The following is a 26553-nucleotide window of genomic DNA, read 5'->3' on the forward strand; positions in this document are numbered from 1 at the left end:
GTGAGCTTCGGCTCTAGCATGACACGGTGCATGGTAACGCTTCAGTGGCTGTTTGGCAATTACGCAAACACCCTGCCCAAGCACTTTCTGTCACCCTGTTCATCCCAGCACTAGAGAAGTCAGTGTGATTGTCCTTTGGGTGGTTCCATTGCATTGGTCCTGTTTTATAACAGATGATGTGAACTCATCTGTAGGGAGGATGTGTTTGGGCATGGGTCCCTGAGTAGTGGGGCAACGCATAAATAGTCTCTTGAGAAATGAAATACTCACCCTAGGGAGAGGATCCAAGTCACAGGGAAGTCACCAGATAAGACATGAACATGCTGTGAGATTGTGAAACCATCCCTGAAACATGCCACTCTGCAAGGGAACAAACTTTTCTAAAATGTCATTGCAACTAAAGTCATGTTTGATTAATATTAAGACACGGAGTATGAAATTCAGCGCTGTATCTTATGGATGAAGAGCTTCAAGGTGCAGCAGCATCAGAAGAATCAGGTTTACCAGCTGACCTACTGACTGCACAGGGATCTGTGTTACCCGATTCTTTTCAATGTGAAATTCAAGCCAAACTGCATTTTTATCTCATGGACTAACCCCTGTTTGGGATTCTCCCTCATTACTGAGATGCAGATTTTTCTGAGCAAGTACGTGAATGGCATTATGAGAACGCTCAGTTGTGAAAACCACAGAATCCCAGCCATAATGAGCTGACCTTACTGCTTCCCCTTGATTTCACTGGAGGTGTGTTTACCTCAGTGCTGAATTTGTTCTTCTGGCTTTCATCCCAGTGTTTGGATCCAGCCTTGCAGATTACATAATTGGGTTGCGATCCTTGCAGTGTTTGCTGCCTTCTGTTCTGCTCTGTTATTAACATCAGTAGTACATGGTTTACAGGAATGCTTAAAAGTGGGAAAGACAGCATATTTAAACTGTGAAAGGGAAAAGTCTTTCACACATTATTAAACAACAGAACTAATTGCCACCAGAATGGATACTGGAAAGCAGGTTTAAAAACACCAGAAGTGGAAGAGAAACTTTGTTTTTCAGGACTTAACCTCTCAGTAATCTAATTCATTTTAATTAAGATTAAAAAAGCCTTCCCTTTGGGGAAAATATCTCATGAATACTTACAGCAGGCCACAGATAATGAGGACACCATAGTCTGCCTAAAATATGCCTTTTCCCATATTCCTGGCCAGCTACCATTTGCCACTAAATTAGTGTAAATGGAACATCCTGCTCAAAAAAGAGACTTTGTAGAGTTTTTTAAAGCATGTTTATGTGACTGCACATAAATGTTTGTGTAAAAAGGGAGTTATGACAGTTTATACCACAAAGGTTACAGTAAGAAAAAGCACTTCTTTATGACAATAATTCACAAATTCACAAGAATCACTTTAATATACAAAGCAATTACTACCATTCTGAAACACAAAGCAGCTAATATGTACATAGTGTTAATAAAATGCATTATAACCCAGTACAATTTTTTTTTTTAAAACACGGATAAAGCACAAAAAATTAAGTAAAAAAAAAAAAAAAACAAAAACAAACCAACAGGGATGTTTCTAGATTTTTGGGGAAATGTAAATAAGAATTTATTTTCCCCCAATAATGGATTTTCATTTAGTCTTTTAACTTCCACAAGTATGTGGGAGTCGAGCTCAAATACCCTGTTCTGTGCTGACACGGTTTGGGTAAAGAATCAGAAATGCAGATGAGGTGAACTTACTCTTTCCAGCTTACATTACAAAGGGAGAAAAATAACCCTCGCTCTGGAAGCTTCCCTGAAAAACATTGTTCTAAAACAATTTCAAATTATAAATCCAGAGTAGAAACGACTCATTTTTGAAGTGAACAACCAATCTGTGGACAAGTCTGTGGAGGGGTTGGCTGCCACCTAGCACCTCTTCTTGCCCTGTTCCCCATCCCATCCCATCCCTAGAAGTCCATAGAAGCAGCACAGTTTCAAATCTCATACAAACTCGAAGTTCTAGAACTTTTTAAAATTAATGTTTTAATATAAATAAATGTCATTACACACACAAAAAAATGGAGTGGCACCTGGATAAAACACGAGCTGTGGAAAGCATCCGAACATCCTTCCTTCTTAAAGAGTGGCCATTTCCAGACAACTAACTGGCTTACGGCCTTCCTTCCCCCTGCGCTCACTCAGCTATCCCCTAATTTAGAGAAATACGTAGCTGAGGCTGAGGCCGAGTGAACCGACTGCTCCTAAGTCATGAGTACAGTAAGCGGCCAGCTTATGAAGTGAGCCAACCGTGGATCATTACAGCCTGTCCCTGGCCCTCTCCCTGCCAGCACACAGCTCCTGAGGACAGCTGACTTCTCCTGCCTCTCGCTGGTGACGGCGAGACCTGAACTCACCGGTTACACACCAAGTCACAAACTGCACTTGCGGTACCAGAACGCAGACAGGTCACTGCCTTCAATTTGTGCTACGCAAACTAGCCCAAGCAAGTCTCTTTGTGGGCCAGAGCTTAAATACATTTAAAAAACACATTCCGAGGCAAAACACTTGAAATGCAAACGCTCTTACCAACTGGATCTGGTCCCTTTTCCCCAGAGATGCACAGATTTAAGCCATATCCATCCACAGACCTGAACCTGCCACAAGCACACGGTAGACAGGATTTCAGCACCCTGTTTCTCTTCGTCGGTCTGGCTCCTCCCAGACCAACTGAGCTTCTTGATACATTCAGGTTTCTGCCAAATCAGTGCCTTTTACAGCTAGCAAATTCAAAAGCTCAGGGAAACGAGTTCCCAGGCACAGTACAGAGAACCATCAATGTACTGTATGCTTTTAAAACCTGCTCACAGTGACAGATTTCAGGGTTATAGCTAAATTACCATTGTTCCTGCAAAAGAAAGGTGGTTGTGCTTTTTTTTATCTTTTAAAGCAGGGTGACACGTTGTCAATGTACCTTTACTTCCTGGTGTCAAAGAATTGGAAAGCCTTTTGATTTATTTTCTTGGAATGCAGCTTGTAAAATTTGCAGCCAAATCTCAAATTAAGAAAAGGGGAATCAAGTGGCTGAAAAATAGTTTAGCTTTCCTTCCAAATTAACCTCCCTTTCCCACTTGGGATCACTGAACTAGTTCTATTCTAAAAATAATTTCACATCCATCCTGTACATACTGCTCTGAGACACCACACACTTAATTCTTTCCAGTCTTCAGTACTGCCAGTTCAGATCTCCTGCCATTTTGAAGTCATGCCTGCTGGACGCCAGGTGCTAATCAGCAAGTTAAATTTGCGGGGGAGTCAACTGCTGTGGGGAGAGGAGTGGATTGTGTGCAGGCAGCAGGACTACAACAATTGTGCCAGGGAGCTTCTCAAGCAAACCCAATTGCTCTTTTTTTTTTTTTGTTCTGTGTTTTTTTTTTTTTTTTAAAAGTGCACATTTTAATTAAACATTTACAAAGAATATAGTGTAACAAAAATAAATACATGACCTTTTGGTTAGATCATTGGCAAATGTTACATCACTAACCAGCTTCAGGGTGAAAACATGACAATAAAAACAGGGTCTTAGAAAACCAATGAAATCCTCTATGAATTGTCATAGATCTGCAACCACCGATAATGAACTTGCTTTGATGGGGAGACTTGTCTTTAACCCACAAAAAGCACTGTCTGTCTGTCATAAATTAAAAAACCATAAAATAAAAAAGCAGAGGCCAGTTTTCGCTAACAGATGACTATTTGCAGCTGCAGTCTACTGGAAGCCCAGATTTAAAAAAAACCTGAAGTACAAATTTAGATCAGAAACTATCAGGGCTGTTTTTCCTTATTAAATCTAACTTTTTTTTCCTGAGCCTCTTAATGATTCCAAACACCCCACCAATTTTCTGATCAACCTACAAGTACCAGAGAAGACAGTGGTCTGCAACGCAAACGCCAACTACAGAAGAGCCAGAACCTGCAGGTGTCTGTACAGTCCTGACGAGCGTGACAGGCTAAAATTGTGCTTTCAGATACAAGCAATGGTCCTGGCAATTACCTGGTTCTGGTGAAACTGCTGCTTAAATAAAAATGCATCGCCACTACCCCAGGAGGAAAACAGAAGTCTTACCAGTGGTTCCTTTAGAAAATAACACCTTAACAACCTTCCCAATTGTTTTGCCTTTGATATATAGCTGCCAAAGAGAAAAAGCACAAAAGTGAATTATTCTGGGGGGTGGTGGTTGTTGTAAAACAACTGGTTACATAATTTCAAAAATCTCCATCAATAAAAAACAAAAACAAACCTCACAAAAGCCATGAAAGATGAAATAAAATTCTTGAAAATGGATAACTGAGAAACAGCACAAAACAAATCAGTAATAAGCGCTAGAATAATGCAGCCCAGAATTACTGGGGTGGGGGGAAGCTTTCACACACGCGCACACATCCACACACACCCAGACACACACAGAAAAGTAAAAATTTTTTCTGACCTCAATATACTATAATACTCAGCATTCCTGACTTAAAAGCTCTCAGAGCTGTAGATTATATACTGTGTGTATATATATATATATGTACATATATTATACATATGTATTTTCCAAGAATATCTAAATTAAAAGAGCACCTCTGACAATATCTTAACTGCCTGATCGGTGCTGTTGTTTTGCAAAATAATGACATTACAAAAATTATATTTCAAATCAATTCTTGTTTATTATGAACATAATGGATCTAGCCCTTTCTAACCCTCTCTTCAGGTAAAACAGGCTATCGGTTCTTGAAAACTCACAACCGTGAGATATAAAACTAGCCCTCCCTCCCCCCTGCCAGCATAATTTCCGTCCTACTTCCAAATGGCCTTAGTTTATAGAAGCTGATTACCCCAACCTCACTGCTTGGTAAATAACATATGAATGGATTCCTGTGTCATATTCTTTCCCTTTCTGGGTCAATATGAATAGTAAAGCATGTATGGGTAACGCCAGCCAGCCCTGTACTTGGTCTAATACAGTTTTTATTATTGTCCTTTAAAATTTCCATTAAAGAAATTCAAGTCCCTAAATCCTCAGTGCAGCATAAATAAAAATAAAGATTCTTGCAGATCCTTATGTACTTTAAAATAACGTTCTTTTTCTTAGGGAAACGTTAGTTGCTAATGAGGTCTAGACTAATAACACTACAGACTACTTGCAAACCACGCACAGACAAACCGGTAACACAGTTCTCCTCTCGCTGCCGCACAAATTTGCACCAACCCTGTATTAGAAGAACCCCGTCTGGGTACCGGTTTAGGCTCCCTGGTCCATTCAGCTCCCAGGCTTTGTGCCGACTGACTATCAGCAAGCGCTAGGCAGTGCTCATTAACCACTAGGAACAGCTCTCAGATCATGGCTAGCCTCATTCAGGTTCACTGCAAAAACTCAAGTTTTTGCAAACAGATGGTTCTACAAAAGAAACAGCCTTAATGTAGGCATGTACAGCCTTTTCCATGTTTCTCAAAGTTGGAGGAACCATTCCATATAACTGTGTAAATCAGGCCATCATGAGCTTCATGTTTTACAAGAATGACTCCTGCGTTATCGACATTTCTACTTCAGCACTAGTTCTGAAAAACCGGTAACCGTTGTATGCATTTGTATTCTCTGACTTTAAGAATCAGACAATTTTTATAAAAGCATTGCTGAGAATTTAGGGTTGTCTTTAAATTTGCATTGCTAAACTAATAAATTCATCTTCCATTAAATAAAAACATGAAAATCAATTCTCTATGGCAGATAAAAATAGACCATTTATAAACCCCCTCGAAGCTTGTGAAAATGAATTCTTTCACAATTCTGATACTTATGTTCTCTTCTTGAAATACAAACATAATCTGAAATTATTGGTAACTCTAGATTTAACAGTGATGCTACAAGTTTAACCCTGCTTCTTTTAAAGTCTCTTGGAAACTGAATGCCCTCTCAAATGAGAAAACTAGAACTTTTAATACTGCTTAGCTGTTTGAGACTCAACTGCCCAGAGTCTTCCAAATGTTCTTCTTCTAACGTCACATTGATTGTATAACCTTTTAGAAGCTCGTGTTTGAAATTTATCTTAAAAACAGATAGCGTGAACGGGAAAAAATATTAGCTAATACTTCATTAGGCAAGGCATTAGTACAGACCAGAGTCTTATTCATATGTCTCTACACATTTAAGTTTGACCATAAGCCCAAAGTAAACTTACTCCATCAAATGACCCAAGTTAATGTATCAAGAGACTGGCTTCAGAGGGCCAGTAAACAAACCGCACATGATTCTTTTTGACACATTCTTTTTGTCAACTTCTTGACAATTCTTTTTTGGTTCTTTTTGAGCATGATTCTTTTGAAGTCCTAATGCTTAGTACAGAGTTGTTTTTAAACATGAACTACCTTTTTAACAATGTAAATCTGGGAAAGATCACATTTCCTCAGTGCACACAAAAAAATTAATCTTGCAAACATCTGAGGCACATGAGTAATTTTACTTACAGGAATAAACTACTCGGTAAATCTGACCCTTTACATGAAAAAATCCTCTGAATAAATTAAGAATTTAGCTAGCCTGGCCAGGTTCAAATAATTAATATTGTCCCTTGCGAAGCAGAAGTTGGAATATCTGTGTTTGAAGTTCTCTTCAATATTTGAGGTTGTCCTAGTAGTTGTCATACTGCAATTTAATTTATGCATGGAAGGCAGCCTCAAAGTTTGAAAAAGAATCTAGCAAACCAGGCTGATGTTTCCATTGAGTACAATAATTTCCATTACATAAGATAGTGGTAACGAAATAGAAATAACCTCATTGCTTGAGAGGACTTGGGACACAGACTATACCATCATCAGGGAGTATGTATGTGGAGTTGGCCATGCTTCAACTGCTTAGTTGTTCTGCATACAAATAGGTAGTGCTTTCATGTGTTACCCTTCCTTACTACGTCACTGTTTTCTAAACGTCACTATTGTAGTTTTTACTGTTCTGAATTCCTTTCCCATCCAAATTATCATTTCACAACCAATATCCTATGAAGTTGGTGTTTGCTTTTTGTGCATTCAGAATGCTGAACACACTTGCACACATAAGCTTTGAGAAGCAACAACTGACCAGTGAAGCTCATTTCAATGCATTTGTTTCTGAGATATGGAGAAGTTTTTCCTAGTCCAGGAGGGCTTAATACAGATTACAAATCAAAACCCCTCCTGGGCTAGTTTGAAAAACGTATGTTATCTCCACACCAAGAACGTGACTGTGAAGCGCCTTTCATTTGGCATGCTGCTTAGCTGTGTATTTTTAGAGTTCATAATGAATATGTGAAACCAATTTGGCAACCATTGCTTCTTCATTGCACCATGCATGCTCCACGTATGTGGCCCACAGTTCTCTGGACCAAGAGGCTGGGGTGGTTCTGTCTCTAAGGCAGTGGAAAGAGCTCAGCACAAACTCTTGAAATCATTACAAAAGGACCCTCCCCACAGTAACTTCCCAAGTGACCACTGTTACTCCTTGAAGAGGATGGGGAGATGAGAAAGAAGCCTGTTCTTCTTCTTCACGCTGAGACTGATGATGAAAATAATCTTGTAGGGGGAGAAGAGGAGGCAAGTACTTGAACATTCACAGTTTGATGCAAAGCACAGATGAAGTATATTCTGTAGTTGCTTCAGGCAGTTTTGCGCATAGAAAAAAAGAAATGTTTAGAAAATAAAAAGTTTACTTTGTCTTTCTGGGTATAGCCAGAACCAGTCTCTATCCCACCTGGACAAGTGAAAATGAGAATCCAAAATTAATCTGATTTGTGGCAGTAAAGGTCCTTAAGTGCTTTCAACTCCTCAATCAGTGTCTTGTTTTGGTTTTCAAGCACAGCCACTCGATTTTCTAGACATTTCACGTACTCCTTTTTCTTCCTGCGACATTCACGTGCTGCCTCTCTGCAAAGCAAAAAAGGCCATTCAAATCCAGAACAATTACTTGCAGACATGGGATACTTAACTGTTCAGGTCAAACCTTTACCTAGTACTGCCATTTTTAGAATATGGAGGTATTGTTAAGAAATAAAAGTTAGGAAAAAAGGCTGAGTTTATAACAATTGCTTCTGACAAATCACACACGCTCAAGATCCACGCACCATTTCAACATGCAGATCCCAGTAAGTCAGCACCAATAAAATTCTGCTTCTGTGAGAAAAGGATCCTACTCAATGACAAAATTGTGCTTGCAGGATTTACATTAGTCTTTAGGCCGAGTTGAATGCTGCTACAGTAATTTCATTGATGTTATTATAATAAATAGATAAGTAATAAAAACCACGGATAAGACCAATGTTCATCTATTAATCTCTTTATAGTCTTAATTCTTCCCTTTGCTGCAGTCCAACCAAATGCTAATGGTCAGGATGTTCAACTGGTGCAAAAAAAGCTATATTTAGAGCATTCATGTATTTGCTCTCAAGCAATACTTTCATTTTATTAATAATGTCTGCATCACTGCAATGATAATATAAATGACTCAAATAAAAAAATCACAAAATAAACAGTCACTAGCAACAATATCATTCTTTAGTCCTTTGCTATGCCAAGAACATGGCAGTGTTAATGTGCTGAGGCAGATCTCAAGACAGTCAAACTTTTAAGGTCTGCTTGTAAAGACTGAGTTGCCTGTAGGTAACTTGGTAACATACTAGGAACACCAATGAAAAATACCTGAAAGGTGTTAACGTGCTGCTGAGCATCCTGAAGGCAGTAACACCAAGGCAAAAGCTATCCTGCACACCAACAGCAATGGTACCAATGTGCAAAGTAAGCACAAGGCTAAATGCCGGAGGTGGATGTGAGTCCAGGCAGAGGGCTCTCCTGCAATGCAGCTTGTCAAAGCAGCACACTGCAGATATATGTAAATGTACATGTTTGTTTGCCCTGAACCTTTAGGTGCAAAGCAGAGCAGCTTCAAAAGGAGAGTCTGAGTGTCCCTTCATGACAAATACTGCATAGATTGGTGATACAGTCAATGTTCTGGGAAACGAGAGGACAAAATTGAATCCAGTTGTTCTGCTTATTAGATAAATAGTAGTTGTAGTATTAGGTAAAAACAAATATCTGTTCCAGGACCTACCTGGTAAGAAGACTCTAAAAGTAATTTTTGAAATTCAGCTCCACAAATGAGACAGGATGAAGAAAACCTAGTTTGTAAGCCCTGAAAGGACTCAGATATCCATTTGTCACTCCTACAAATACAATTTCACATGCTTGCAGAACTTCAGTGGATCATGTGCAACATTTAGAATTTAAGTCATTTTGGGCTGTTACTTGTGTCACTAAAAGATTAAGAACTACTGGAAGAGGAAGTGCCTCCCAGTGCAAACTACTAACCTGTCTTCTTGGGTGACAACTTTTTCTTTCTGTGATTTTTGTGCCAGCTTGGGCTGTATGTTAAACCACTTCAAGTCTGTATGCATTAGTTATTCATTATGAACACCTAGACTTATACTGAATTACAAGAGAGCTTTTAAAATGTAAAATTTACACAAAAAATTTGCACAATAATGTCTATGAATATTTACGCTATAATCCTCCAATAAGTACCAATCACCATCTGCCTCTCTCTATGCCTTTCCCTGCTTTGCTATGGAGCCTAGATTTGCAAATACCTATTAAGCAGGCAGGCTAAAAGCACCACATGCAACATGATACTGTTGCAAAAGCTGTCAATTTAACTCAAGCAGGGGTAATTCCTCATTGTTTTTCTTGGCTTTCCCAAACACAAAAGCTTTCTTTTACTGGAATAAGACTGCTGACTAAATGAGGCAATTCAGAATGCTAATTAAATTTTTCTCAAATGCAGAGCCTGAAAGGGTGACATCTACTATTCACTGATACCAGAAAAATATATAAAAAGGGGAGATGGGTGACATTCTGTACAAAAACCTTTTAAAAAAGTGAACTCTGCTGTTCAGCATTATTTACTTCATTAAAGCCCCTCAGACAAGCATTGGGTCTGCTCATGTAACTTTCTATTGTGTTCACAGCTTAGCAATCTACAGAAGATAAATGCATCTGTACAACATAACAGTTTTTTCGGACTGACAGATAAAGTAAACAGGCTTTCATGGGGTTCCCCTCCTCAGAGGGGAGGGAAGCACTGCTGTTTTCCCTGTGTCACAGTGTAACATACAGGCTCAGATCTGTGGATGGAGTTCAAGCTTGGTGTGATGGGTCAGCTCAGGCCCACGCCTTCCCTCTCGCACAGCAGCAGGCTTAAGAAGCGTCATGCCCACCCTCTCTCTGCTGCTCCCTTCCTTCGCTGCCTCCACCAAGCCCCACCTCAGTAGGCTTGGCTGTTCCTCCTCACACACTAAATCCTACAGGGTCAAGTCTCCTCTCTCTCTTTCAGCCCCTCTGCTGCCACTACCGGCTCCAGAAGACATCTAAAGGAGTAGTTGCTCATTTAGCCTTTCCTCGAGTCTTTCTGCCTCCAGAGGATAAAGCCCAAAAGGCAAGCAGCTACAGAGAACAAGTGAGACAATCAAGAAAGTGCTTGTGAAGAGTGTGGGTGGGCCAGCAGCAAGGAGAATGCATGTGGAAGGCTAAGGTAAATAATCCAGGAAAGGAAACTACATGAATGTATTAACTCAAAAAAATCAGCTCACCTCAGTGTTTGCAAAAACACATCTGCAGTCATACAAATCTCTCACCAATGACTTTTCTCCTTATGGCAACAAACAAATTCACACACCTCACACAATGAGTCTGACGCATTTACTTAAGGTTTCATAGTCACAATACATGGCATTAGCAGATGTGCTTCTTTCCTTTGCATCTTTAAATAAAGGGAAATCTTCAGAAAGCATTTCATAAAATGACTAAGAAAGATCAGGATTCTTAGTGCTTAACACTCTAGTTCTATGCAGACCTGACTGGGAAAAAAGTGATCTAAATGTACATGCCTGTTCTTCATTAGACGCACTTCTCTCTTCCGTGCGGCCTCTTCCGCTGGCTGGGTTGGAAGTGCTGGAGACGATGCCATGACTACGCCCGGTGCAATGGTGCTGGTAGGGGCGGTGCGAATCTGGTAGGTCTGCACGTCTCCTGAGGCAGCTGAAAGACACAAGGGAACATCATGTCAGTTTGATGACAGCGCTGTTAAATGTGGTGCGGAGAGCACCTAGTATCTATCTAACCATGCACTCTGGGCTACAGTACAGGAGGGATGACCACATCTGGCTCATCATTGCTATCGCAGTCTTAGTTTATTAACATATGCAAGGTTTTGGGCATTACTGCTGAAGAAGTCTTCACTTGTGCTTGATAACTTGATTTGTCTTGCTGTATTGCTGTGCTTCTTTCTCCCTTAGTACACTTCTTTTTATTTCTCTATTTTTTGGGCAGTTTTAGCAGTTTTAAGAAGATGAAGGATGGCAAACTGTATTTCTAGCTATGCTCCAAATCTCTGTCTGCAAAAGCAGAAACTGCATGTGTAAGTATTTGGCACAGAAAAAAGGGTGTAGAAATGTAGCATTTACTCAAACAAGAAAGAGACAGTGCAAGCTAGGCACTCAACTTCACTACTTCTCTAGAATGAACAAGGTCTTGGGTTTCTTTTGTTTGTTTATTGTAATCTAGGAGTGTGTTATATTTGTCTGAGCTTGTAAAAAAAAATGATACCACCTAAAGAAATCGTATGTCCTTAAGAACACAAAAAGACAGAAGATCAGTGCAAGAATAGTATTTTTCTCAGCTATGTATTTTCACTGATGCCTGGAGACTTCTTCACTGGATAACCTTCACATCACCTGCTTACAATCAAAAAAGCTGGGGTACATTTTTCTGTTATTCTTAATAAACAGATTTTCAATACCCCCCCCAATTTTTAATAAACCAAAACATATATTTTAATACAATAAAACCCCCCAAATTATTCTAAGTTGAAGTAGCCCCGCTTGCTTTAAGTGGAGGGCTAGACCAAACAACCTCTTCAGGCACTTTCCTAAATTATTCTATGATTCTAAGACTCAATGATTAAGTACTTGGTGACTAGCTACAAAAGCCACAATAGGAAGAAATTATGACTTGTAACTGAAAAGGGGAAAAACTACTAATAAATCAAAGTGTCCTTAGAGAAAGAAAGTATCAAACAACCTTCCTTCCTAACTTTAATGCTTCGCTTTACATTTACTATTGCTGCAGATGACTATCTAGGAGAACTCAGAACTCTAAAGTGGTAGGAGTTTTTGTAGAACATATAAAAAAAAAAATCACGTGGACAAAATGCAGCATGGAATGCTGCATGGAAATACAGCATGGAAAACCACAAATAAATATATTGTTTTAAGAAGTAAACCCAAAATATCCACAATTTTATCAATCTGAAGGGAAAGGCTCCAAGAAAATGTGACAAATAGTTTTGTCCAGAATTTCCTTTAAGCATTTTGGAGACTTATCTGTGCCAAAGCTGTTAATTCTGTTTCCTGACCCATTTGAAGGAGTTAGGTTGGCAACTATATCTGCATGGAGAAAATGTTACACAGAATGACTGGCTGTGAAGTTTCTCACCTTGTACAACAACTTGGTTGCTAGGTACAAGTATCTGTTGTCCATCTGTGGTCTGTGCATATTGTAAAATGGTGGTGCCAGGTTGGGTTGCAGCTGCATTGGTCATAGTCAACGTCTGGAGACCTTGTACTCCATCTGTGCCATTGTTAGACAACTGTATTGCTCCTCCTTGGGTAATAGCAACTGAAGAAAAAAAAAAATCGACACAGCATTTAAGACACTAATTTACTCAGTAACTTACAGTATTAATCCTAGAATACTGGTCTGAACCCTTGTACACCCTCAAATCAAACACATGGCTTTGATGTACATTAAAAAAATCATGCTTTGAAAGTAAGTTTTCAATTTTTCCGTGAGACCCATTGTGCTGGTTTTGGCTGGGATATATCTCTGCCAATGGATAGGGATATAATTTTCTTCATAGTTGCTAGTACAGGGCTACGTTTTGGATTTGTGCTGGAAACAGTGTTGATAATACAAGGATGCTTTGGTTATTGCTGAGCAGTGCTTACACAGAGTCAAGGCCTTTTCTGGGACAGCTGACCCCAACTGAACAAAGGGATATTCCACACCGTATGATACCATGCTCAGCATATAAAGCTGGGGGAAGAAGGAAGGGTGGACGTTCGGAGTGATGGCATTTTGTCTTCCCAAGTCACCGTTACGTGTGATGGAGCCCTGCTTTCCTGGAGATGGCTGAACACCGGCCTGCCCATGGGAACAGGTGAATGAATTCCTTGCTTTGCTTTGCTTGTGTGCACAGCTTTTGCTTTCCCTATTAAACTGTCTTTATCTCAACCCATGAGTTTTCTCATTTTTACTTTTCTGATTCTCTCCCCCATCCCGCTGTGGGGGGGAGTGAGTGAGCGGCTGTGTGGGGCTTAGTTGCCAGCTGGGGTTAAACCACGACAGTCCTTTTTGGCACCCAACGTGGGGCTTGAAGGGTCCAAGATAACGACAGATTTAACTGGAATGTGCTAGATCGAATTGATAGCTGTTATTGCCGTTTAGCTACTAATGGGCAGGCTTCTGTGCTTGCCATGGGGCTTGCTTGCCTTAGTGTGTATTAGAGTCCAGTGCTCGTTAGTGGCTGCTTTTTGCTTTCGCTGCTTGCTGTGCTGCTGCACTGCTGATCGTCTTACTCTGCTGTGCCTGGGAACATTTTGATGACAGCAATGGCCATGGGCCTGGGCTGGCAGATGGCCGGGGCATCGCTGCTGTTTCTGTGCTGCTGTCCTGGACAGGCTGGACCTCCAGTGTGAACTCGAGTCGAAGGGACTGTGACCTGTGGATGAGTCCACGCGGGAGCAGGACACCCCAAAGTGTCTGTGGCCGTGGATAAGCCCACGACAGAGCAGGTACACCCCTGGGAAGGCCTGCAGCCGTGGGTAAGGCCATGATGGAGCAGGTCCACTCCTGAAGGGACTCTGGCTGTGGGTGAGGCCACACTGGAGCAGGCCTATCTCTGAAAGCTTTGTGGCCCATGGAGAAGGCCACACTGGAACAGGTGCACCTCAAAGCGACTGTAGTTGTGGATAAGTCTATGCTGCAGCAGGTATACCCCTGGAGAGACTGTGGCTCATAGATAAGTCTCCACTTGGAGCAGGTACACCCCTAAGGGACTGCAGTCTGTGGATAAGTCCAAGCTAGAGCAGGGGCAAGGGGAGGAGTTCATGGCAATGTTAACTGCGGTGGTCTGGTCCAAAGGGACCAGGGGTAGAGACTGTAATGGAAATACCTTTACCTGTTTTAATTCATTATTTGAGTTGCATGTTATGGGAATTACTATAGCAGGAACCACCTGAACCAGTGGAGGACAAGCCTTACAAGAAGCAGTGCAAGTGCAGCAGTGACCTGACCTGAGCTGGCTTTGGTGCCCAGTAACTCCACACAACACACCACCTCTCCTGTCCTGAGTGACCACCATAAGAGATGGAGCCCAAAGTCATGGACTAAATGAACTTAGTGGACATTTTGTGGGCATTCGTGGACATTTTACAGACATTTCACAGTGGTGGTCCATAGACTAAGGGAATGATATCTGTGTATTATACCAAAGGATGAGAAAGGGGGTGGTGGGTAATGAGAATGTATTGGATAGCGTGAGACCTGAGCATGACGTAAATGGTAGGGAATAAGGGGTGGAGAATGTGCTGGTTTTGGCTGGGGTAGAGTTAATTTTCTTCACAGTAGCTAGTATGGGGCTATGTTTCGGACTTGTGCTGGAAACAGTGTTGAAACACAGGGATGTTTTTGTTCCTGCTGAGCAGTGCTTACACAGAGTCAAGGCCTTTTCTGCCTCTCACCCCACCCCACCAGTGAGCAGGCTGGGGGTGCACAAGGAGCTGGGAGGGGACACGGCTGGGACAGCTGACCCCAACTGCCCAAAGGGATATTCCATACCATATGGCGTCATGCTCAGCATATACAGCTGGGGGAAGAAGAAGGAAGGAGGAGGCGTTTGGAGTGACGGTGTTTGTCTTCCCAAGTCACCGTTACACGTGATTGAGCCCTGCTTTCCTGGAGATGGCTGAACACCTGCCTGCCCATAGGAAGGAGTGAATGAATTCCTTGTTTTGCCTTGCTTGTGTGCGCGGCTTTTGCTTTCCCTATTAAACTGTCTTTATCTCAACCCACGAGTTTTCTCATTTTTACTTTTCCGATTCTCTCCCCAATCCCGCTGCAGGGGAGTGAGTGAGCGGCTGTGTGGGGCTTAGTTGCGGGCTGGGGTTAAACCACGACACCCATGGGGGGGGGGGCAAAAAACAGAGTCTAAAACACAAATTAGTTTCTCTGATAAAGCAGCATCACACAGAGGAGCTACAATCCTTCCCCTGAGGAATACTTTTTAATTTGTTAGTTAAGATTTTCTTCTTGGTTGGCTTAGGTCTTTTCCTCAGTCCTTTCTTTTTTCTTCTCATCTGAAATTCCTCTCCTCTTCCACGCTTTATGCCCTTCAGTCTCCTCTGCTGCTACTGCTATCCATTTTGTGTTTCATTTTCTTCTTGCTTTGGCATTTTTTTTTCTTCTGATTGTATCCCCCCTTCTCTACAACTTCCTCAGCCCTTCCTAGCAGTGTTTTCATTCATAAAGGTCCAGTTTCACACATTTTTTTTTCCTTCAAGCAGTCTTACTTTGTTGGGTTTTTCCCCTTTCTTTCCCTCAATCCTGTCCTGCAGGTGTACTGAGATATCACCCCTCATTCATGATTCCCCAGAATTTCACTGTGCTTCTATATACAGACACACCAAAACCTCAAGTATCTGCACAAGCAGTTATTTTACAGTTATGGTAGGAAAGCAGAGTTAACCACAACAGTTTCAATAAAATTAAGTAGGGTATTAGGCAAAGTGGCTAAGGAGTAAAGAGAGATACAAAATTTTAAAGATATTTTAAGAGAAAGATGTAAACAAGTATTTCTTTCTCCCTTTTGTATATTTAATACTGTGTGTGTTTGTGTGAGACAGTGTGTGAATTCTAGCTTTACTGCTGTATCCTCAATCCTTTAAGTCAAAGCACTGTATCTATAAAATCTAATGAATAAAGAAAACACAGAAACGTATATTTGTTTCGTACTTTAAATAAGGTTTCTGAAGTTCTTATTTTTTACCTCATCTGGTTCCTGAAGTTATAAAGTTTATAATAGCATTATGGTTAATTCATATTTTGCCTCAGGATGCATTAGCTGCACTAACTGGCAAGCAGTCCCAGAATGTTAACCGAACATTTCAAATACTTACAATAGGAATGTGTTTAAAAGCCATGGTTATCAAACAGTCAAAGTAATCTTATTTTCACCTCCTGCTTTGTCCTAGTCCAAACAGTTATAGAAATAATAGTTCTTCATCTTCTCATCCCCACTTACTAGCACCACTGAGAAATTCAGACTACATACTGTACTGCCCACTGCTGGTTTGGTAAATGGGAGTTGGCACCGTAACAGTGGCGATGGCAGGTGCTGCTGTTTCCTCTTCAGACTTTTCTTCTTCGATCCTTGGCACTCCTGGGGCGTCTGAGGACAAGTCATTCAAAATTTTTCTGGCAAAGACAGTGTGTTGTAGACATTTTAATAAAAATTGGGAAAAAAAAAGTCTATTTGATACATAATGCTGGAGAAAACTGAACAGTGCCGTAAGCCAGCAAGGAAAATATGGGTGCAGAATGAAAAACCCGCACTATCTTCAAACTCTTATTGGAGAGGATTGTTCAAAGTGCCATGCAAAGATGGAAAAGGGAGCCAGCAGAGAACAGCTGTCCTTATCAACACATGATACAGGTGCTTCTCAACAGGTTCTTCTCAACCCAAGATACAGCTATCACAACCTTCCCTTTTTCTTAAAAAGATGTTTCTCATCCATTTTTACTTGTTTCTTGCTTTTAGCCACATAAAGATTTGAAGAAAGCAAAAGTATGTAAAAACCTGTCTCCTCGCTTACATCAGGGGAACTGCTTCGTTTCAGAGACCATAAAGGCCTCAGCCAGAGAGCTGAGTATAAAGGAAGTTAGCAGAAATGCTTGTAAAGAGCAACCAGTTTATAATCTAACACCTGCCTGGGAAACAATGGGCAATGTTTGAGTGAAGTCACACAGTTAGGTTTACAGGTGCCCTGCCTGAGAAAACTGTGACATTAGCATGGTAAAGGAAAGAACAGTTTCTTTAATTACTTCCATGGGTTAATTATCCAAAGCCAAAACTGCTAGATCAGTGCTACAGGTCCCACTGAGCATGACTGCAAGACTGACCATAGCAGTTACTGCAATTTGCATCATTTAGACCAAACACTGTCCCTCAGAGGACTGTCAAGCCCTTTTCACTGCTGGCATATTCTATTATGTCACTGCAAAATGCTACTTAGGTAAAGGGCAACATTTCTTGTAATTCTCCTCATTTGTTTTCCTGTGGATTGTCACTAGATCTCAAAGTGTGATGAAGACAACACAGCTGTAGACCCCAAGCTCCAAGACAACAGTTATTTCTTAAATAAGGCTCCTAAGGCTTTGGGAGCCAGAACATCTGTATGGAGCTATTTGGGGAGAGCAGTCACTCTGCTAAGCAACTTGACAAACAGAGCTTTGCTGTTGCTGTTTTGACTCTGTGTGCATGCAGGAACCCCAGCATTGCACAAGCACTCCACTGTGCCAAGCACCACTTGGACAAATAAAAAATTCCTGTCCAGAGAGTTTGCAATCTAGGTGTTAGAGCAGAAAAACTAGTGGACAAAACAGATGAAAAAATATGGGGAGAGCCCGGAGGATGAGGAACAAAACCCAAGAAGTTCAAAATAGAAAAGAAGATACTACAGCTCACCACTTTTTAAGCTCATATCAGATATGATCTGGTGGTTAAAACCTACCTTTGCCATCATAAAGATGGATTTAAGATAGAAGGCAAGGTGGCAGCTTTACAAATACAGGAGCTACGAACTGACATGGGGAACACATGATGTACTTCAGTAGCAGGATCAAGGTGGAGTTTCTGAGGAAGAGGTATAGCTCTTCAATTCTGTGAACCTATCTGCACCTATCTTGTCTCTGGGGCCAGTCAGCAGCTTGAATAATGCCAACTGGGAACCCACTAAACACAGCTGCAGTCTGGCTCAGCCTTTCTGACGTGAGCCCTACACTGGCCCAGAGTCTGAGCTGCATACACAAGTTTTACAATTACAAAGTTTTGCTGAGTCACCAGGATCTGGTTTGAGGACAGAAGCTGTGGTGTGGCATCAGTGCGTGCAAAGGAGCCCATCCCAATGACAAGTTAGCATACACAAGTCCCCTCTTCTCAGTTTTGCTGCTTGTTTACTTAGCTCTGTTGTCTCACGATATACAGCCATTCTTCCATATATAGTAAAAGCAAGTGTCTCACTGCAGAAGCAGACTGCAAGGAAGTCTGTGGCAGCCTTGAAGTTAGCAACACTGCTCCTCAAGAATAAAAGTATTTTCCCAGATCTACTATGGCTAGGGATCTTCAGCAAATGATCTTCAGCAGAACAGCCTTGAAGGCTGCTGGAGAAGGTAGAAAATAATCTGCAAGTGCTAAAAAAAAGAATAAATGGGTGAGCTATGCTCAGGCCTAGAGTCTAGCTTATACTTCTAAGGCTATGCTCATAAAGAAAAAAGGAGCGTCTGAATTTTCTGAAGCAGCAGGAATCCACAGGTCACTTAAAACCCGCTGAACTCCAGAGCTGTTCCTTAATGCCATTTAGCATGTTTTAAGAATGAAAAGTGAGATTTAGTACAGCCAGAAAAAGCTGTGCAAGGGCTTAATTAATAAAGTAACAGATGACTAACACCATGTGAAGGAGCACCTCAGTTGGTCTTACCGCAGTAGTATTTGCCATGACAACTAAAGATACTAGATGCCTATCACTACATTCAACTCATACCCTGACTTCTTTAAACACAACCAATTTTGCTCAAGCAGAAATTCTCTCTGAGCCACAGAACACCACATGTTCATTGAAAGTCTCATGGGAGAAAGGAATTAAGTTTGATTGCTGCTAGCATTTCAACAATAATGAAAAACAATAGAGTTGATTTTTTGCAGACTACAGATTATACAGAAGCCACTTTCTTGCAAAGCTTCAGTGTATTTCATGTATTAAGTATCCATTAAAGCTATCTCTAAGGCACCTAGCACAATGATACCTCAATGTTTCACAAATTCGGCAATTAGCTTATTCTCAGCTCATTTCTGTCTTAACTGAGTGTTACAGCTGAGGTTTCTTCCTCCTCCTTCTATTTGCTTATCTCTTTACATCCTATTCCATGGAAAGACATTGCAGAAGAGAGATATCAGTTAAATGGTAAATCTAAAAATAACTACACAATCACACTCTTTGTCTCCCCACGTGAAGAATGCATCCATCAAGCAAAATGTTTCTGCTTTTAACCATACCTGTAGGAGGGTCGTCTGGAAAGAATTTCTCTTCGTTTCTGTGAGTCTGTAACACTGTCTACTGATTCCTGTGAATCTTCGCTTTCTGCTATAGTGGAGATCTGTAAATAAGAACAGCGATCAAACTTAACAAGACACTACCAATTACTTTATTTTAAGGAAATGTTGACATCCTGTGAAAAACACTACAATGCAAGTATTCTACAGTGCTTCTATCTAGGCAATGAACAGAAAGGGCAGGCTCCTTAGTAACAGATCCAGTGAAGAATGACCACAGTCAGTTATCTACCTGTGAGAATGTACTTTATAATTTAAATACTCCAATAAGAAAATAAACAGTAATTCCATACACTTTTTGCTTTCTGTGATTCCTTGTTTTCATCCATTTTAAGGAAACAAAGAGACATTTTTTATCAAAATTTAGGGAGAGAAAAACTAAAACCAAATTAAGATAGCAGAAATGTTTGGAAACAAAGAGAAAAATACTGAAGTTGAGAAACGTCAATTTATAAATAATTGGGTAGATATGTTATAGAGAGACTGCCTTTTGCGGGGGGGAATTGTCAGGAAATGTCATACATGAAGACGCTAAAAAATAATGAAGTGCTGCAATTCTGAACATCTATGCTAAAAAAAGACAAAGATTTATGAAGGAAAGCCAAAACGTTTGTATCAATCATATTTCAATAATTTTAAATTTGAAGCGTGCCAAAAATGTAAAAACGTCTCCAATACATAAAAACAGAGACTGTTTTCCAAAAGACTATAGCCACGTGACAAATATACAAAAGCTAATGATAGTTAGTAAATAGAGGAATGCCTGTGTGAGAAACAGCTCACAGCCTGACATTTTATGCACGGTAGGGAAGATTCCTAAAGGCTCAAAAAGCTTGCTGGTACCCAAACCTCACAGTTATCAGATAGAAGGCCTGAATAGGTCCAAGGCTGACTGGGAAGTACCGGGCTTTGAATATAGCAGCATTCAAACAGGTTCTGGCTCTGCACTGAGCCAGGTGAATTCCAAGCATGGTTTCATTGTCAGTCTCTTATCTTCCACCCCTGGGCTAGTAACTTGTACACTTATCTGAAAACTGCTCACCTCCGATAGATTAAAACTAAACTTTTGACTCCAATGGCTGAGGAGAGTAGAGCCTGCCAGAAACTGAGCACTAAAGCTGACAAGGAGTAAACAAAGATTATTATCAGAATGGCCTAGTTTTAAACTATGCATGCCTCGTTGTTTCTTAAATTAATACCCAGGTAAATATCTGTATCAAATAGTCACAATGTCTACTTTTTAAAATTAAACTTTTTTTGAGCTCAGTGTACTAATAGCAAAGGAATGATGTACAGTCCTTGCCCTGTGTAGCTGCTGTACACCAAGCAATTTCTCTTTCTGCATTCAGGAACACTGGGCTTAAAGTGGTTGGAAAAAAAAAGTTACAGGTTTTAAAGACTTCAGACTACTTGTCTCCTATGTCTTCAAGCTATCTCATCATATTGCATTATCTGTCTTGCTTTACAGAAGAGAAAATGCTAAGGCTTTACAAAGCAAACAACATTCAACAGGCAAATTTTAAAACCATTTTTATGTTTTATGAGATGATTGATAGGTTTATTTTAAGGACCATTAACATAGACACATCTGTTTTGTAAACCAATGCAAGTATTTTCTAAGTAGCAAAGACTCTCACCCCAGAATATCAACCTCATTAATGATTAAAGACTACATTATTAAAAAAAAAATCCCTTTTGTTCACATCAGAATAGTATGAACTCTTACTTAATAAAGATGCATGAAAATACAGCACAGAGAAAAAGTAGAGTGATACTGTAAGAAAACCATGAAGCTGTTAAACTCACCAACCAAATTCTAGAGGGAAATGAAACTCAGCAATGTTTGAAAGTGAAAAGTGGTTAAACCAGAACAGAAAAAAGGTCACAGAGTAGCAAATACTGTACGGTTTTTGCCTTCAACATGCTCTTAAAGTTTATATAAGCAAACACACAATCCAGGACACAAACACATTAGAAACCAGTGAACTGGCAGGACTGTTCAAAAGGCCCAATTCACGTAATAGGAATTTTCTTCAGTCAGTACCTGAACTGTCTGGACCTGTGGAGACTGAATAACTGACGGCTGGGCAGCCTGAATTACTCCATGCACTTGAACCGTCTGCCCATTGGGCAGCTGAACTAAGGTCACCGTGGGCGCAGAAGACGTTGCGTGAGCTGCTGGCATAGATACCTGCAAAGAAGAGACAGTGAGCATAAATTAGGTTATTGCAGAATCTTCTTATTTCACCATCAAGAACACTTTTTGGTGAAAGAATTATGTCTAATCTAGACCCCAGTTAGGTGACCCAAATGTTTCAGCGTAATATAAAACCCCCTGAACTACCTAAGCCCAACATCTGACCTACTTCACAAATTAATCTAATGCAGAATTTCTGCAGGCTCAAAACATCACTTGTAAAAACCACTGACAAGAATGAGAAAAACACAACTGTCTCTATTTTGAGGTAACCTAATAAAAACACATTATTACCTTTCACTTACTTCAGTTAGATATTGCTAGGACTTGGGTGTACTCCTACAGACACTGCTGAGTCAAAGGCAGAAACATATGGGAGTGGAGCTATTTTTGTTCTCACTCAAGAAAATGCAAAGTGTTTGCCAGATGTAAGAAGTTAAAATTTTTAGGGAGTCATACCTTTCAGACTTTCTAGAGACTAAACCATACCGAGTAGTTGGCAAAGTCCATTTAAGTAAAGAAAACTGACTGTGTGTTCAGACAGAAAGCCCATGGGTTTGCAGTGGAAACAAATGGTTTGTAGGCAGTTATTGTGATACAGTGTAACGGGTCAACACAAACTCTAGTCTTAAGAGTTATTTCTATGAGGAAAAATGGCCCACGTTTGAAACCCTCAGTTCCTAAACACAACTTTGTTTCTCCAGCACAGACCTGTAGGCATACTGGCTACGCCAAGAGGGATACACTACCGACTTCGGCACGGTAGGCTAGCACTGTGCGCACAGCCACGCGCGTCCTGCGCAGGGGGCTCAGGCTCCCAGGACAGCGATACCCACGCAAAGCTGCTCATGTCGCGCGGGGAGGTCTCACTCTGGCAGGTCGCAAGAACTATTTATGGGCTGCTGAAGGGCCATGCACCAAGGCTGCTGCGTGGCTGGGCAGATGCCCTGGTGCACATCCAGTACTCAGCAACTGCCTCGTGACACGATGCACGTGTTCATGCCTGGGGGGCTTCTGCAAGGCAGGAGGGTGGCAGGGCTGCCGTACCAGCACACGCAGCCCTTGGTTTGTGCCTGACTCGCACCATCGTAGCCCTCGGGGACGGACCGCAGGCAAGCGTGAGCTGCTCTGACAGACCCCAGCCAGGTCACAGATCGCTGACTAGCCAGACTTCTCCTAGACACCCAAGTTTGGAAAATTTAACAATCCTCCAGTGTTCAACAGCATTTTCAAGAAATTCAATCCGTGTAGCTACAATGTGAGAAGGGGCTGCACTGCTGTCCTACTTAATCTCAAAGAGCTGCTGTGTACCGAATGCAGAAGTAAATCCTCTGCTGTCCTCATGAACGCATGGTTCTCAAAAAGCTGCAGTAGCTGATCTCTGAATTTCCATAAATATCCGCCACTTACAAGGAAATCTTGCTTAACAACAAAATTAAGGGGAATTACATGTGGACCTCTCTCCTCCACAGCTGTCTCTCCCTAATCCATGAATTTGTGTTTGCCTTTACCTTCCTTTTTTATGAAAATGGCTGCAGCATTACATGGCAGTACTTAACTCACATCTGAGAGAAACCAGGGCTGAGATTAACATGAGCACACTTTCCTCTGGCAAGCTATATTCCTTTACCAAGTGACCTTTTTAAATAATGCATGCCTGACTAAACAGTCCTTGGCAATGACAGCAAAGCTGATCAACTGGAGGCCACACTGCGGTTGGATTAAGCCAACAGCAGAGTGTAACTTCCGCAGATGTCTCTGACTCATACCTTGTAGAACTGGAACAAGTTTCCTTTCGACTCTGAAAACTACCCTGAACTCACTAAAAATGCAGCAATTAAACTAAGCTTGCAAGAGGGGTGACCTTACAAGAGATAATGAAAGAATTAAATTGACATAATTAGTTATTTAGATTTGCCTAAGCCTCTGAGGGCACTCCCTAATGCCAAACACCGCCACTTCACGTATTAAAAATATCGTAATAACGTAACACTGATGTGAACAAGACAAGGAATTATGTTTAGAGCGTTATATCACCTCCACAAGGAATATAAAGCCTGGGGGAAAGCTAAGGTGCAAATAATACAGTGAATGACAACAGAGGAAATTAGGAAAAAGATAACATATTTCTTTGTGGTTCACATGGATTTTAACCATAGCTGTATAGCTTTTCCTTACTTGGAAAATATTTTCATTCAAGTATTGGGGTAATTTTGCCCAAGTAAAGTGCATTCAACCCACTACATATCTGTAAGTTCAGCTACCTGGAGGTTAGTACGTTAGCACATGAATTTAAAACATTCTTGCTTCTCCAGACTAAATCTTAATGCATACCAAGTGAGAAGCAGTTTACTGGTTTTGCAAGAGAAATAAACTACTTCCACTCAGTTCACACTGAAGTGTTATTCACACCACCTACACCCTGTGCCTAAGTTAGACAGTGAGAAAACTGCCCAAAGAGGCAAGCTGGTGCAGGGCAGCTGGTGTCCTGTAAATTCACACTACAGCTTCGCTGAACAAAATCACCCTGTGCATTTCAACAGCTCCAATCCCTACACTATCACTTGAATGGAAGTGTACTATCTCTGGTTTACCAAAAGTTGTAATGACTTTAAAAAGACATTAATAATTTATAAAATGATAAGTGATTTTACACTTGTGCCACTTAAAAGACACTCAATTCCCCAAATTATAAGATCTAAAAAACCCGTTTGTTCTTTGCAGACTGCAAATAGTTTTTAAATGAAATGGTTACAGAAGAGAGCCAAACAGATTCTGTACTCATGTACACAATGGAGTTGCTTCAGCCAACAATCAGTGTATCCAAGAATGAACCCGGGTTCCAAAATTACAGATGTAGCTGGGATCGCATTTCTTGTCTCTCCAAAATAATGCGGGGATAATAAATGATCTACTACTATCTCTCTAAACAGCCAACAATTCTGTGAAATTCTGGAGACAGCAGGGTAACACGAGTTGTCAAATGCCAGGTTCTTTCACTTGATTATAATGTTTATCATATTAATCCCATCTAAGATGTTGCATTTGCTGCATTATTTATCTGTATTTTCAGTTTGTTTTCTTCAGAATTCAACTGACTGCTATAGATAAGTTCCTAACAGAAAACATAACAGCAAAACAAACCACTCAATATAAAAAAGACAGTAAATTACATGTTTAAAAAAAACCCCACCTTTTAGTGGTATGGTTGTGGTAAAGAATGATAGAAATATTTTAATTCATTATTCTGTTAACATTACACAGTTTACACACATACAGTTCTTCAGAACTAACACAGCCTAGTGTGATGGGAAGTTAAAAATCTCTACTGCTTTAAAAATGAGAAGACAAATATTAAAGCAACTATACATCGCACCTGTTTCAGAATCATATCAATGGAACCTTCTCTCAGGCCCATGAGCAGACATTATCCCTCTTAAAAAAATTATCCAATAGGTAAAACTATTACACCGTATGATTTTATACCTGGGCTAACGTTGCAATCTGTGGTTGTGCCTGTACTGTCATCTGTTGGGTTTCTGCCTCTGTAACGGCTGCATCTCCACTCTGCTGGTTCTCTGCTCCAGATTCCATGGTCATTTAGTTACCTACAATCACAATATTTGTCATAAGTCTGGGTTGGTATGCAAGTCCATTATTCTTGGTGGATCTGGTAGCAATCACTGCAGCTGAATTCCCATTACTACATACTGTTTTCATTTGCTTATTACAACGTTGCCAAACTATTAGCATTCAGGCAAATTTTTTTCATGCCAGGTGTCTGCCTCACGTTGATTTTTCTGTGTGTAATGTTTCTGAAAAACAGGTCCAGTCTCCTCCAATAATGAGATCAGAAAAAATGCGTTTTGCTCATCTTAAAAAAACTGCTTGAGCAATTGCACTATGATGATCTAGTACCTCCGCAATTTGGAATAACGCAATTTGGAATAACGACCGGCAGCTTGTCAGGAAGGGCGCTCCCTCAGTGCCAAGGTGACAATATGCCCTGCTACGGCCCTCCCTCTCCCCCGCAACTGCTGTTTGCAGATAACCAATAGCAATTCTGTGTTGGGCACTTAGTTTTCAGCCTTCTTCTGTCTGAACTAAATATGCAACATCTCCATGCAAATTCTTTCCACAACCAGGCTGTGTATGGCCCTATGTCACAGCAACTTAGTCTTTTCTACTTGGTAGTTTTGAAGTCAGTATACGTAACGATGGAAGACATTTCTACTTGAACCTTACTGCAAATAAATATTTTTATATTTAGAGGTACATAGTAGTTTGTCATGACCTAAGTTTTGTATCATATATAGCTCCTAATACACTTACATTTCTGAGCAAGCCTAGATCACCAGAATAAAGAGGTTGCATAACTTCCAAAACCATGCATGTAGGCAGAGTGCAATGAATGTTAAATTCTGCACTGATCTGTGAAAATTACTTTTCAGTTCTTCTTTAAATACTGATATGAAAATATTTAATATATAAAAAAGAACTTAAAAATACAAGGAAATGCTCCCAATGGTGGTATAGCAATACCACTGTATTATACAGAACTCCAAATACCAAATATTAACAATGGATATTACCTCCATAGCCACAATACTAATTCTGTGTACCACCCTGTGCTGCCCAATCTACTCGGGCCTCTGGCTACCCTAAGGCAGCAGACCCTCTTCAGAGCTGGAGCAAAACAACCAGTAGAGCATTTCTGCTTTGGGAAAGGACCTGGAGGCAGAGCATGCTCAGATCAGAAGAAAGGCAGAAAGAAGGAGAAAAGCCCCTCTCCTTGCTCAACTTTACCCGCCCCCCACGGAAAAGACTTAGAAGTGTCAACGTAGGTGGTGGTACCATGACCACATTCA

The 26553-nt window shown here is 40.7% G+C and overlaps 1 protein-coding gene across 3 annotated transcripts in view; it reads right to left on the bottom strand.

Moving 5' to 3' along the window:
- Positions 1–1272: 1272 nt before the first annotated feature.
- CREB1 (cAMP responsive element binding protein 1) overlaps positions 1273–26553 on the bottom strand; it is a 44100-nt gene continuing 18819 nt past the window's right edge. Inside the window, exons 2-9 of one of the 3 annotated variants that reach the window (XM_075511217.1) lie at positions 25172–25293; positions 21533–21679; positions 19432–19532; positions 16432–16574; positions 12537–12719; positions 10931–11081; positions 7747–7919; positions 1273–4164 (exon numbers count right to left, since the gene is read on the bottom strand). In XM_075511217.1, coding sequence (XP_075367332.1) covers positions 7775–7919; positions 10931–11081; positions 12537–12719; positions 16432–16574; positions 19432–19532; positions 21533–21679; positions 25172–25285 — 984 coding nt within the window. In that variant the 5' untranslated portion in view covers positions 25286–25293 and the 3' untranslated portion in view covers positions 1273–4164; positions 7747–7774. Of the gene's footprint in view, positions 7920–10930; positions 11082–12536; positions 12720–16431; positions 16575–19431; positions 19533–21532; positions 21680–25171; positions 25294–26553 lie in introns of all 3 variants that reach the window. The other 2 variants (XM_075511216.1, XM_075511218.1) reach the window with 2 other exon arrangements.

Source organism: Mycteria americana, chromosome 9 (genome assembly GCF_035582795.1).
Source record: "Mycteria americana isolate JAX WOST 10 ecotype Jacksonville Zoo and Gardens chromosome 9, USCA_MyAme_1.0, whole genome shotgun sequence".
NCBI lineage: Eukaryota > Metazoa > Chordata > Aves > Ciconiiformes > Ciconiidae > Mycteria > Mycteria americana.